The 13,730-nt window shown below is 39.5% G+C and overlaps 1 protein-coding gene across 8 annotated transcripts in view; it reads right to left on the bottom strand.

Moving 5' to 3' along the window:
* Positions 1–13,730, bottom strand: part of ABCA1 (ATP binding cassette subfamily A member 1) — a 120,985-nt gene that overhangs the window by 3,904 nt on the left and 103,351 nt on the right. For all 8 annotated transcript variants that reach the window (XM_023533491.1, XM_023533493.1, XM_023533494.1 and 5 more), the window contains 13 exons: positions 12,589–12,766; positions 10,538–10,653; positions 10,287–10,431; positions 8,702–8,825; positions 7,580–7,709; positions 7,221–7,341; positions 6,379–6,441; positions 5,634–5,740; positions 3,277–3,418; positions 2,781–2,915; positions 1,712–1,815; positions 1,054–1,146; positions 145–388 (listed from right to left, as the gene is read on the bottom strand). In XM_023533491.1, coding sequence (XP_023389259.1) covers positions 145–388; positions 1,054–1,146; positions 1,712–1,815; positions 2,781–2,915; positions 3,277–3,418; positions 5,634–5,740; positions 6,379–6,441; positions 7,221–7,341; positions 7,580–7,709; positions 8,702–8,825; positions 10,287–10,431; positions 10,538–10,653; positions 12,589–12,766 — 1,702 coding nt within the window. The remainder of the gene's footprint in view (positions 1–144; positions 389–1,053; positions 1,147–1,711; positions 1,816–2,780; positions 2,916–3,276; positions 3,419–5,633; positions 5,741–6,378; positions 6,442–7,220; positions 7,342–7,579; positions 7,710–8,701; positions 8,826–10,286; positions 10,432–10,537; positions 10,654–12,588; positions 12,767–13,730) is intronic.

Below are 13,730 nucleotides of genomic sequence, written 5' to 3'. Positions count from 1 at the left end.
GGAAAAAAAGCACAGCTAGTAGGAGAAGATTGGGAATTCAAGCTGAGATCATCTACACTGCTCTTAGGGCGCATAATGGGGTGGAGAAAGGACCAGGACTCCTCACCCTAAAAAATAAATCTATTTTTGATATTCAAAGCTTACTTGGTCAAGTGTTGTCTGAGAAACAGAGTAGTCTTCTATGTGGAGTCGCTTTTTGCTCTGAGAGAGGATGCTGAATATCTTGGCCAGGGAAGATAATGAAGATGGAAGCTGGTATTGTAGCATGTTCCGGTGCTTCTCTTTCAGGACGCTTCCTGGAAAGGCGAGTCCAAAGAACTCCTGGACAGGCTTCAGATCAGGGTTGGCCCCTGCTATTCGTACAACTATTGTATAACCATCTCCAAATCTGAAAGCAGAATTAAAAAATCCAAATGGAAGATCTTCAGGAAACTTCTCAAAAGAATAATTAACCCTAAGAACCCAACTTGTGCCATGAAAAAGAGGTCCCTCGCAGACCCAGAAATAAGTATCTGAGAAAAGGAACGAGTTGTCATTTACTGACTACCTAGTCTATGGGAAGAGTCATGCTGAGTGCCTTAGACACAGGATTTCATTTAATCCTCAACGGGATTATGAAGCCTGACAGATGTTAAGGGAAAGTGAAGCCTGGGGACTTAGCCACTTGCCCATGGTACAAAGCTCATAAGTGGTAGGGTCAGGATGTGAATCCATTTGTGTTTGACTCCAAAGCCTAAAAGCTCTAACCATACTAGCATGTGTAAATTCTTCCGTTTCATTGATATAACAAAGCTTGAAGGTACATATTCCTAGGAAACTGACTCAGAGAGGTTAAGTAATTCACCCATGGGTGCACAACCAACAAAAGGTAAAGACAGAATTTGGATGCAGCTCTGTTTGACTTTAAAGCCCTTATTCTTTCTACTATGCCATTTTGTTTTGTTTATTCTCCTTTATTCTAGAGCCTCCCCCACCCCCCCACAACACACACACACACAAATAAATAAATACAAGCTTTCTCAGGCACTATCCCAAAGAAATCATCTTCATTACCTATTTTTCAGATGTTGGACGCTACCAAGGCACCTGAACTTGCCATTGACCATAATTGCCATTCTAGTGCAAAGAGCTTCACATTCTTCCATACTGTGGGAAAACAGAATGCGGTTTTAGCTTTAGAGAGATGCTCCTATAACCATCAGAACATCACCATGACATCTGGCATTTCAAAGAAACGTTCCCAGTTCCCTAGGGAGCATCCTGTTACAAATACATGAAGATGCAGAGATAACATTTTCACTGTAGTGTGGTTTATAACTGTGAGAAAAGTTGAAAACAATCCAAGTGTCTACAAAAGGAAGCAGTTAAATAAATTATATGGAATACTATCTGGCTATAAGAAATGATAACTGACTTGGAATAATGTTCACAATATACTGTTAGGTGAAAAAGAGCAGTATATGTACTAAGCTTGCACTTTTTATTTATCTCTCTCTCTCTCTCTCTCTCTCTCTCTCTCTCTCATATAAATTTGCATAAGAAAACTACAAAGATATTGCCCAGTGATAGTTAACTCTGGGTGATGCAATTCAGGCAATTATAATTTTTTCTTGTCCTTTCTGTATTTTCTAATTTTTACACAACAGTCATATATACCAGTTGGAAATTTTAAAATGACACACAGAAGCCAAAACGAGCCTTCACTACGGACCTATGAGATGTAAGCACAACTGATCTCCCTTCCTTGATGATACTTAGAGCACAATTCCACAAGAATCGCCGAGCTTTGGGGTCCATGCCTGTGGTCGGTTCATCCTGTAATTAGAATAAAATAAGTCCTGTCAATTTGCAGATACAAACATCAAAAATATATTTGTGTTTTAGATGAAGAAGCATCTTTGAAATAGCCTAAATTTTAACTTACCATTCTAGTTATTTATTGATGGACCAAAGAACCAGACCTTACACACAAGAACCAGTTTACTTTTATAAATATCCCACTGAGGTAGGAAACTCAATTTAATTTTTTTATGAAGTTAAATTGAAATAAGCAAAGGGAAGGGGAAAAGTCATTTAATTTCAATCATCTTTTCATGACCGACAAGTATATACACAAAATTCTTTTTGTCTGAAATCTCTGAAATTAGTGTAAGGTTTGGGTAAAATTTCTTTTTGTCTGAAGTTAGTGTAAGGTTTGGGTAAAATTCCTTCTCTTTTCTTCTTTAGCTCACTTCAGCTTCGCCTGGTTTATTATACTTGCTAATCTCAGAGAAACAAATTCCAGATCCAAATGGCCTGGATGACATTAAAGCCTCAACCCAAGGCTTCTTCTTGTAATATTTTTTAATGCTCTTCTCCATTGAAGAAAAAGGGTCCCAGGGCACTGTCCTGCCCAATCCTTTGTTTCCCATCTATCTGTATGTAAGCAACTATGACCCAGGTGCTACGTTGGGGATCCTGAAGCTGTGTCCACACTCTCTATCTTCAGGGGATGAACACATAGATGGTCAGAAAGAAGGTTCCAGAGGAAGGTCAAATCACACACCTAGCCTCAGCCATACTTGTCAGGGTTCTCCATGCCAGAGTCACCTCAGTGTGTGTCAAGGAGGAACAAGGGTGCTTCCCTCTGGTTCTCTAAAGCTGCTCTGCTGTCCCTGGTCGGGGGAGGGGAGCTTGCCATTGGCAAGCCAGTCGTGCAACATCCCTGGACAGACAGGACTTTAGAAAAGCGATGTTTCCCATTCAGGCCAGAATAGTTTTCCATGTATAGTCACACTCACCAGAAACACCACAGGAGGCCCGCCGATCAAGGCCATGGCTGTCGAAAGCTTGCGCCTGTTGCCTCCACTATAGTTACCAGCATATTTTTCCCCATACTTCACAAGGCCCAGCTTCCGAATTGCCCACTCACCGACCTAAAGAAATAAAAACCCCTTTGACTTCCATCTGGCTTGGTAATATTATCATGGCTTTCTCACACAAATTCTTTCACTGGGTAAAGCCAGATTCTATAATCATGATCTGGCAAGTGCCGAGGAGCCTAAAGTGGGGGCAATGGCACTTCCTCTCTACCTCCCAGCATGTGCTCAACCGCCACTCCCCACCCCACCGCCACCATGGATCCCCACCCTAGAAGTAGGTGCAAAGAGCTAGCTTTCCTACTGCTGCATCCATGAAGAAAAAAGCCTGAGGCTGATGGTCATGTGTGAATCAAAGCCATAGTTATACAGTCAGAATGCCAAAGGAGGAAGGCTGGCTGCCTGGAGCCCACTGTACCTTGCCAACTTCTTTCTCTGGGACTCCTCTCAAAAGGGCGAAGAACTCCACGTGTTCTCTCCCGGTTAGCAGCTCTGTGATGGCATCGAACTGAGGGCAGTAGCCCATGTTCTGATGTACTTCATGGATGTTTGATAAGATACTGCAAAGAAAAACAAAACCAGTCGGGTTTTAGGCATTTACAGATACTCTGATCAGATAATCTTACCTAATGGTCCTGGTAAAATACGCTTGTAAGTGACAAAAAATATCTGTGAGCACACTTGCTATAGCTCGAAGGAACAGCCTTTCTGTCCCCAGGATGCCAGCCCCTCCAGGAAGTCAGGGTTTCTGTCTCTATCCTGCCCAGTCCTTGCTCTCCTGACATCTCAGCATGTAGACTCAGTCCCATTTTAGGATTCCCGAGTCCATCCTAACTGCAGCACCATCTTTACCAATAATCTCGGTCACATGATCCTGGGGCTGTAATACTAACTTCCATCCCAGACCTAACTCTGTGGTCCAGTCATATGTTCCAAGGTGCCTGGTTGCTCCAACATCCCCTTCATGGCCCTTTGGATCCAGAGCAGGCCTAGCAACTCTGGGTGTGACCTCCCTCTGCTCTCGGCTGCCCATGTAGTGACTCAGCCACAGCATGTTCCAAACCCCTGGGGCCTGCTAAATATCCAACCAAGGCACCCTCTTGGTTTTTAAATTTGTTTGCTTTTTTTTTTTTCAAATCACAGACCCCCTGAGAATCTGGTGACAGAAAAAATATACCTATAGACAACTTTATACATCGTGGTGGGATAGCTTTTAGGAACTGAAGCCAGTCTCAAGTTGAGAATCTTTGATGTGGGAGACGCTCGGTGTCCACATCCAGTCTGATGGCTGCACTTTAGCTACCTCTGGACAGCCTTGAGTTTAGCCTTTCAGCAGTATTCATTCCTCCCTGCCTATCTAACTAATACTCCCAGATCCAGAATCATAGCTGAGGTGCCCATGGACACTGCCTAGATCTCACAGCTACGCTGCCCAAGCCAGCTATTAGAACCAGTCCCTGTGACAAACCTAGGTTTGGGCCACTTATTGCCTTTACTGTTATATGCCCCAAGAGCCTGGTGCTAGGAACAAGCCCAGGGCAGCAGGTATGCAGCCGCAGGCCTGCTATTCTAGAATTTCTGTTCTCCTAAACCTCCTTTACACCACTACTGAAAAAATTGGGACGAGACAGGAGGAGAACCACAAGTACATTACATTCCTTGCTCCTTTCAATTTTATTGGCCAATAGCCCACCATCCATCGTTTTCACATTGTGTGTCATCACCTATCAGTGGCTTGTGAAATAAACTTATTTGGTCACAACCAATATTTTTTTTAATGATATGGTATAGAGCAGAATAAAATATATCAGAATGCACTACAAGTTGGAAGAGTTGGTATTGTTTTATGAAACTTTAAGTTATATACACATTTATCTCTTTGTATTTACTGGGTTTAGATGTAAAATGTATTTGTCACTATGGGTCATGGTCAGAAAAGTTCAAAAGCCACTGATTTGTACCGTGTCCAAATAAGAAGCCTAGAAAAGCCTCACATATTTCGAGTACTCAAGGATAACAGTTGCCTAACAGGTCTCTAACATGGAGCTGTACCCCTATGATCAAATAGCTTAGTGACCTGTGCATTCTCAAATAATAGCCTGCTGGTGGTCTCACCAATTGGTACAGCCTCTAGAGAGGGCAATTTTGCAAGTGCATACCCTTTTACTTTGTAGGAATTTTCCCCGAGGAAATAATTAAACATGAATACAAGGATATATTTACATAGTGAAAAACAGAAACTAATAAATGTCCAACAATAAGAAATTGATTAAATAAACTATAAGTATAATTATGCAGGGGAATTTTATGCAGCAATGTAAAAGTCTACATCTTTGAATATGTAACCCATTGGGAAATCGTCATAACATACTCATTAACAATATAAACTAATTTTAAAAATCTAGATACAGTATGATTCAATTTCATAATACATTTACATGTGTATATAAAATAGTATTCTAAAACTGGATTGTGATGATTGCACAACTCTGTAAATTTACTAAAAATCATGCAATTGTACTGTATGTAAATTATACCTGAATAAAGCTGTTAAAAAAAAAAAAACAAAAACAGAATGAGACTGAAAGGAAATGCAAACAGAGGCTGTCTCTAGGTAGTGGAGCTATGAATGATTCTGATTTTCTTCTTTATACTTTACTATATATAAACACTTTTATAAACTCTATATAGTATTTTTATGATCATAAAAATACCAATATATTTAAATAAAGTAAAAGAAAGTCTTTGTGGCAAAATATAGACCACTTTTCTCACCTATTTTTGTTAAGAAAAGCATCTCCTCTGGTAACAGTGGTATCTCCAGTTAACATCTTGAAAGTTGATGATTTCCCAGCCCCATTAACTCCAAGGAGTCCAAAGCACTAAAAAAGATTGGATAAATTGTATAAGCAAATTACGAAAAATCTGATTATAAATGACCATTACAAAATAGTCACCTCAACTTAGTTTTTATCTAGCATAATCCTAAAACATCATTCACAAATATCAGTGAAGAATCAAACATTTTCTTGGTCTTAAGGAATCATATGGACATTTAAAAAGATATTTTATAATTGGACTATTTTAAGTGTGGGCATATTTTGTAATAATATTTGAGTTGTCAAGTTGAGGCCTAAATTAATGAGTGAAAAACAGTAATGAAAGCCAACTAGTCAAATTTCACCATCTAATCTGGCTAAAAGGCATAAAAGAACATAACCATGAATGAGAAAGAAGAAAATCAATTTTTCTTAAATCTATTTAAATTTCATCATCATCTTGAACAGATGAGAAAATCACACTGGATGCGCATGTTTTTCTTAAACTGCCTGAGATTATCCAAAATCATTTTCCTCTGACATATGAAGTCCCCATTCTCTCAACAACCGATTGCTCCACTTACACATAAAGATAGAAGCATTTAAAGGCCACTTTTACCCCTTACAGACATTGTTATCTGATTGCACAGAGATAGTATGAATCGACAGGGACAAATACAATGTAGACAAAGTGCCTTTACCTCTCCAGGAGGAATGCCAACACAAATCCTGTCAACAGCAGGCTTCCTCTTCCTTCTATATACCTGCAACAAACAAAACGCAAAAATTCATGAGCCACATTGACTCACAGCTATTGCAGGCAGTTGTGGAAAGGGGACTACAGCCCAAACACACCACGAAATACAACTCATCGATAAGATTAAGTCACATATTGGTTGTGCAGAGAGCCTTGATCTGTCTCTGTAGCAACTGACCTCCAAATGATTTGCAGCTCAAAATTCAAGTCAATTTCTTTTTATTTTTAATCTAGTATCAACCTTTTAAAGAACATATTAGTCAATAATGTCCATATAATTTTTCATTTACTTACTATAGAAGGGTATTATAGATTATTTTAAAAATTAAATTCTACAGGGTAAAAACATGTAATTGAAACACTGTAAATATTGTACATATTACAAAAAAGTGAACTGTTGGGATTCTAGCACCTAGAGAAGGCTGGAACAGACCTTCCTCCTGGACTAGGAAACTCAATCAACCATTTAGTCTCCCTACTTTAGCTCTGACTAGGCATACAATTATTAGTATGTTTTAATAATAAATACATAAATGTAAGTGTGAAAAACAAATGTATTCACGAATGAGAAATCACATTACGAAAGTATTCTCAGTAGGATTTCTTTAATTACGAAATCCCCACAATGTATTTTAAATAAAATTAAATTGACAGAAGCTTGGTATACACAAATGTTTTGGGAAGAATGCTCTTTTTATTAAGCAAGTCAGCAAAATGTTAGTTTCCAACATATAAAGCTGAAAAAAACTGAAGACAAGTTGTTATTGCCTGGCTTCATTGTCTCACCTTAGTCAACTCCTTGATTTCCAAGATGTCATTCTGTCCTCCGCCATCAAGTATTCTTTGTCTTTCCCGCCTGACATCTTCATCTTCATCATTCAGGGGAGGAAGCTTTGCACTTACAGGTCTTAGAGGAAAAAATTTAAGAAAAATCAACTTTCCTTCCAAATTATTTTTCAAGACAAACATCCAGTTTTTCTATAGCAGTCCCAGGACTGGCAGTGTTGGGGAGTGGGGATGCCCACATTAGGAAGGAGTTTGATTATCTGCTTTGAGTTCAGTTCAATCAATCCAAACACCACTGACAAGTGTTTCCATCTGTCACCCTCAACAAGATGCTCCATGAGTTCTGAGAAAAAGCTCACCTGGGCCTGATGAAGAATCTGTACTGGATCAGGACAGTGATGAGGAAGAACACCACACCCTCTACGGCCATGGCAAAGAGATTTCGTCCCACCAAGTCCCAAGAGAGCGGTGAGATGAAGCGATTCTCCCCTGAGAGACACAATGCAGAGATCCAGTCAGAACGGAGGCACCAAAGACCATAGCCCTTCCTCAAAGTCAGGCTCAAATTCACCTCTCTCCCTGGAAATACCCATGGTTTTCGCCCATGACAAGGAAAAAAATTTAAGGAAGTAACCACTTTCCAAGTCTGATTTCAGGTAAGGTTTTGGGGAAACATACTACAACCCAGTATCAATTAGAATTTCAGAGCCAATGTGTAGTAGGTCTGTGATGTCATCGAAGAGATATGATGTTTCCTTTTTAATAAAATGTTGAAAATCCTTTGTTAAAAGGCAAACAACCCAGGGTAATTTTTAGGGTCAGTATTTTAACATATTATAAGTTTCGCTATGATTAGAGAGCACTTAAAAAAGATGCCCCCGTCAACAGCATGTCTTGTAACCTAGTGGCCCAATTAAATCACCTAGTTTTATGTAAATATTCCTTAAATTCCTTATACATCTCCTTTGTACCTTCGAGTTGAAAAAAAAAGTCCCTGTCTATGTCTCTTACATAACATGGCCATCTAACTTATATGAGCCAGTGAATAAAGAAGAGTAATGTGGCCACCGGGGAAATACTTTTAGACTATAAAGGTAGAAGTAATGGCAGTAACTTAATTTTTATATACAGCCATGTCCACAGACCCATGATTTCCCTAATGAAGCCAAAGTGTGCTGTATCTAATTCTCAAGGCTGTGGTTTGACATTTCCAATGACTCTGACAAACCCAACCAGTGGTATTAGGCACTGACTTTAAAATAATGCCGGTATTTTCCTTATCTCCAAAACTGTCCTCTCACTTTTCTTAGTGCTGTCCCAAGACTCATACCATAACCAGCTGTGTTGTCATCAGCCCTAGTAGTGGGGAGAAGTCCTGTGCCCAGTCACCAGCCTCTTTCCAAAACAAAGGCCAGGGTACCAAGGCTCATGCAAAACGCCATTTTTTAAAAAAACATCCTCTGACCATTGCTGTCACTCACCAAACCTTTCCAAGGCATCAGCCATTGCCTGGTTTTTCACCATGTCAATAAGCCCCCGACCCAGGCAAAAATGTGGGAAGATCAAGAACACAGACTTCAGGATATCATTGATGTTATTCAGCTTCTAAAAAAGTAAGACAGAGGGAGACTGAATGTCATTTGTGGTTTAAGCTAAAAATTTATCAAACTCTAATGTATGGAAGCAAAAAAAATATTTTATTCCCCGAGGCCAAACTGAACCTTTGAATTCAGATACTAATAAACAGCAACAGCCACAGCTGATGATATATATAACATAATAAAATTTTGGCTTTTTAGAAAATTTGGAATATGCTATGAATATGGAGAAATATGAGCCAAGTTTAGAAGCATGGTTATGTTTAACCAGAAGCAAATCCATCGTGAAATATTTGCTTAGCATATTAAAAGCAAATTGCTTGTGTCTGGGTCAATATTTCAGCTTCAGGATTTTGTGGAAATTTAAATCAAGCCAGCAGTGGCCAAATATCCAACAACTGAGTAAGTTGCTATATACTGAATGCATTGTGACAGGGCACAGGGTCAGACAAAGGTTAATAAGAAACAGCCTCTACTCTGAGAAAGAAAGACGTGGAAACAGGAAATTACTACATAATTGGATGTGTGTTGTACTGGAGGCATGAACTGAGGGCTCTGGGGGCACAGGGAAAAGAGAGAGCACCTCTCATAGAGCAGGTAAAGAAAGCTTCACATTGAGCTCAATCTTGAAATTAAGTGTGATAAACAAAGGGCATTTTAAGCCAGGCCTATAGTAGTAGGGTGAGTTTAAGGGATGAGTCGGCTGAATCTAACAGTACCTTGAGAAAAGGGGTAGTGGGAACTGGCCAGGAAGGGCTGTACACCCATGAAAGGCCTTACGTGCTAAGTTAAAGTGTTTGGACAAAGGCGATGACAACAGGAAAGGACAGGGACCCTTTTTTAAGAGATCTATAGTTGGAAGAACTGACAAGGTAACCAGTTGAACATGGGAAATAAACAAAAGCAAAGCACATAAGTTGTCAGGTGGGAGACTGGGTGGATGGTAATGCCATGCGGTGTGATAGAAAAGGCAAGAGAAACATTAGGTTCTGAGGGGGAAAGATGATTAGGACATGTCGAGTCCGGGGCATCTGTAAATTATCTAAACAGAGCTGTCTACTAGGCAAGTGAGAATGTGAGACTAGTGTTCAAGGGGACAATCAGAGCTAATAGTATAGAATTGAGAGAGGACAACATAAGACACGGAGAGAAGTGGTAGTAAAAGCCTCCGGGATAAAAGGTATCACCCTGAGGTAGCACCTAAAGGGGCAAGCAAAGATGGCAGAGGACCAAATGTTTGGAAAAGCAACATTTAAACACTAAAAAACTTGTCACAGGAAACTGAAAGGTTTGATCACAGAACTACTAGGAAAAGGACGGGAGGGAGGTGCTATGCAAATCCAGGGAAGAGAGAATCTGAAAAAGGTCAGAGTGGCCATCGGAGTAAGATTATGATTAAACACTGTCCTCTGGCTCCTGGAGATGCTCATCCCAGCAGGAGGCGCTCTTGAGCAGAACTCAAACTCACATTGTTGGTGAAGAGCTCCAGCACAAAAGTGGCCACACTGCCATTAATCCCAATGAAGAGGTTCACACTGGTGAGGACCACGTAGGCTGTGCTGGGGATCTTGAACACAAAGGAGGCTGGGTACATGAGAGGTGTGATTGACCACCTGGTGAGGCACAAAGACAAATGTCCATTGAATGTCCCCTGCCGTCCTTCTGACATCAAACACATATGCCTTACCCATTGATATCCCCAAGCCAGAGGTGCCTTACCCATACAGCAGAAGTAGAAGGGCTAGCACAGGCAGGTTGGTGGAGGATACGTAGGACTTCTGCTGGAAGCAGATGAAGATGATAACGACCAGTGTGGCAGGGACCACATAGTTGCACTAAAAATGAAACAAGAAAATAAAGTTCATCCCTTTGTCAAAGATATAACAAATCCCAAGTCTTCACTATTATTGGACAAGAAAGGGCAGATAAAACATATTGGAGAATAACTATGAATTAATGAAGCCACATAAACTATTAATCAAAATACTGGACAATACATTTTGACAAGCATTTTATCTTTGAATGATTCTATAAACTGCATGCCCTTTCTGTCTTTCCAACAGCAAAGCCAAGGTGTCACGCTCAGTAAACTAACTGAGCGATGAATTCTCAGTCAGAATAATTTCAATTTCACAGGCAGCAAATAAGCTTCCATTATTCTTCCCAAAGATAACTGTGTCTGTTTCATCGTTAATGCTATATTATAGTCTGCCCAAGTTCAATCTCACATGTAATTTATTTATGATGTAAGTGCTTATAATATGAATGTCAGAATTGTTTCATCACACTCAGAATAATTTTAAGTCTGTCCTGACAGTGTATCAAAACTTAAAATGCACAAATAAAGACTTGACCAAAAGATAATTATGAGAATTCATAGCTGGCAGAACTAAGCACAGGCAGGGATGTGACAGTGGGTTTGTCAGCTGTTAGAAGAATTCACAGCTTCAGACCACAGGATTCTGCTTCAGTCTCATCCTACTCATTGTGTTTATCAACAACTTAGATGAAAACATGATGATAGCAAATTTCAGAAGCATGGGAGGGACAGATAATACAGAGGAAGATAAGTGATATTCCTGAGTTAGGGACTTGGTCTTTCATTTCTGAATCTCCTATGCCTGACAGAGTCAGACACACTGAGCACTTAGTATGTGTTTACTGAATAAAGTAATTACTACATCAAGATAAAAACAAATGGACACTAAACAAAATGTAGTTTAACAGAGATAAATATAAAGTTTAGGTTCGAAAAAGTCAATTGCATTAGTATAGAATGAAAGAGACCCCATTTAACATTATCAGTCCAAAAGAGATTTCAGTTCACTACCAAGTTGCCAATGAGATAGTGTTACTTCCAAAATGCAATGCCCATGGGCTAAGTAATAGAGGTATGGGATAGAGATCAAGTTCCTCTTAGGCTCATAACCATTCAGATCACAGCCTAAGCACAAGGTTAATTCTGGGTTTTGCTTTTCAAAGGGGACATTAACAATATGGAGCATGGTCATAGAAAGGCAATCAGATCAGAACAGTGACAAGTATGAGAGGCTTGCTCTAATCAGCACAGATATCATCATCACTCACACGTGTACTGTGCTTTAGGTATTACAAAGGATGTTCTTGTCTATCACCCTATCCGGGGAAGACAGGTAAAATAAATATCTTCAAGTATCTGTGGGGCTGTCTAGAAGGAGAAGAATTAAATTTGATCTGTGTGTCTTACAATTAATGGAATTCACAGGGAGATATATTTCAACTCCACTTTACAAAAATTAGAACTGCAGAATTCTTCGAAGTCCTCTATATTGGTCTAAACAGAAGCAATAAATTAGAGCTGGCATGAAAACATATTTGCAATAGATGGATAAGTTTCTGGTAAGGTGTGTAGAGTTTTCAAATGACAAATGTACTCCTAGTAAGACCCTGACTCTGGAGGTTAAAATCTATCATACAAGCTAGGGGCATTGGAGTTTTGACTAAGAATCTTCCACCTCAATGTTCCTTTGAAAAGTTTTCATTTAGGAAATTAGGTGGTGGTGCGGTGGTGGTATTAACTGCAGTCAGTGTGGACAGATTTTCTCCAGGTGTGAGATCAGCTCTGTACTTAACACCATGTTTGGTGACAAGGAAGTGTACAATTGCCTCTGCCTTTTCCTTTTTCATTTATCTTTAGACTAGGTAGAACACTTCCTGGTGACAAGGACTCTTTCGTCCAATCCATATCTCTGATGGAGATGCATATAGCAGCAGCAGACTGGTATGCTCACCATATCCCAGACAAAATTGGAGAGCCAGTAGATGACGGGCTTCACTCCGCTGATGAACTGCAGGTGCTTTGCTTTGCTGACTCGCTCCTGGATCAGGAACACAACGAAGCTAGCTGGGACGAAGGACATCGCAAAGATGACACAGATGGACACGAGGACATCCACTGATGTGGTCATCCTGAAAAAAAAGGCAGTGAGGATATGAGGGACCACTGATGCAACTGAAGACTCATTCAGGAGAAAACACACACACACACACACACACACACACACACACACACACACACACACACACAAATATCTGAAGCACAGTCTAGGAAAAAATAACTTGTTCAACAAATATATTTTTTTCAGGGTTAAGGATAATTATTTTCAAGTCAAAAATAAAAAATAAAAATAAAAACAAAAAACCACCCCAAACCTGATACTTCAAATGCAAAACTGATTCCACTGAGGTTAAAGAGTTCACTGCCATAATGAAACTATTAATGGAAGTCTGAGAGTGGCCAAATGGCATTCACTTTGTTCTATTGTTCTTGACCTTGTAAGAGCAATAAGTTGTAAATTTTCACACACAAAAGACGAATGTGGCTTGAAAACTAAATTAAGCAGAAATATTAGTGTGAAACCATTCAAATAAGTTAATTTTGGCTATAAATAAGTTTGAAAACAATAGCATGTGGCATATCAATCTAACACATACAAAAAATTTTATCAGATTCTTATGAAAGGAATGAATGGTCTTATAAGCCCATGAAACAGGCTACAATATAAACTATATATATATAAATTTTATGAAAGCTTGGTATAAAGATCCCAGTGACATATACTACTGATATTTTATAAGAGTTAAGCAGAAATGATAACTGTGCTATGCCCCCGTATACATAAAAGGGACCCAATATGTGTTGAATACTAACTATGTACCCAATGCTGGACTTGGCAATTTACATGAATTGGCTCATTTAACACCATCTAGAAAGTTTAGAAACCAGGTTCAATCCCAGATCTCTGATGTCAAAGGCTAGTATAAATTCATCAATAGGTAAAGTTTACCTATTCATACTGGCTTTATCCTCACACACACACACACGACTCAGGAATTAAAAACACAGGCTTACAAAAGCATGTTTCGCCAAGGT

The sequence above is a fragment of the Pteropus vampyrus genome, unplaced genomic scaffold (assembly GCF_000151845.1).
Source record: "Pteropus vampyrus isolate Shadow unplaced genomic scaffold, Pvam_2.0 Scaffold103, whole genome shotgun sequence".
NCBI classification, from domain to species: Eukaryota; Metazoa; Chordata; class Mammalia; order Chiroptera; family Pteropodidae; genus Pteropus; species Pteropus vampyrus.
The sequence above is the reverse complement of the archived record's forward strand: the minus strand, read 5'-3'. Positions and strand labels throughout refer to the sequence as shown.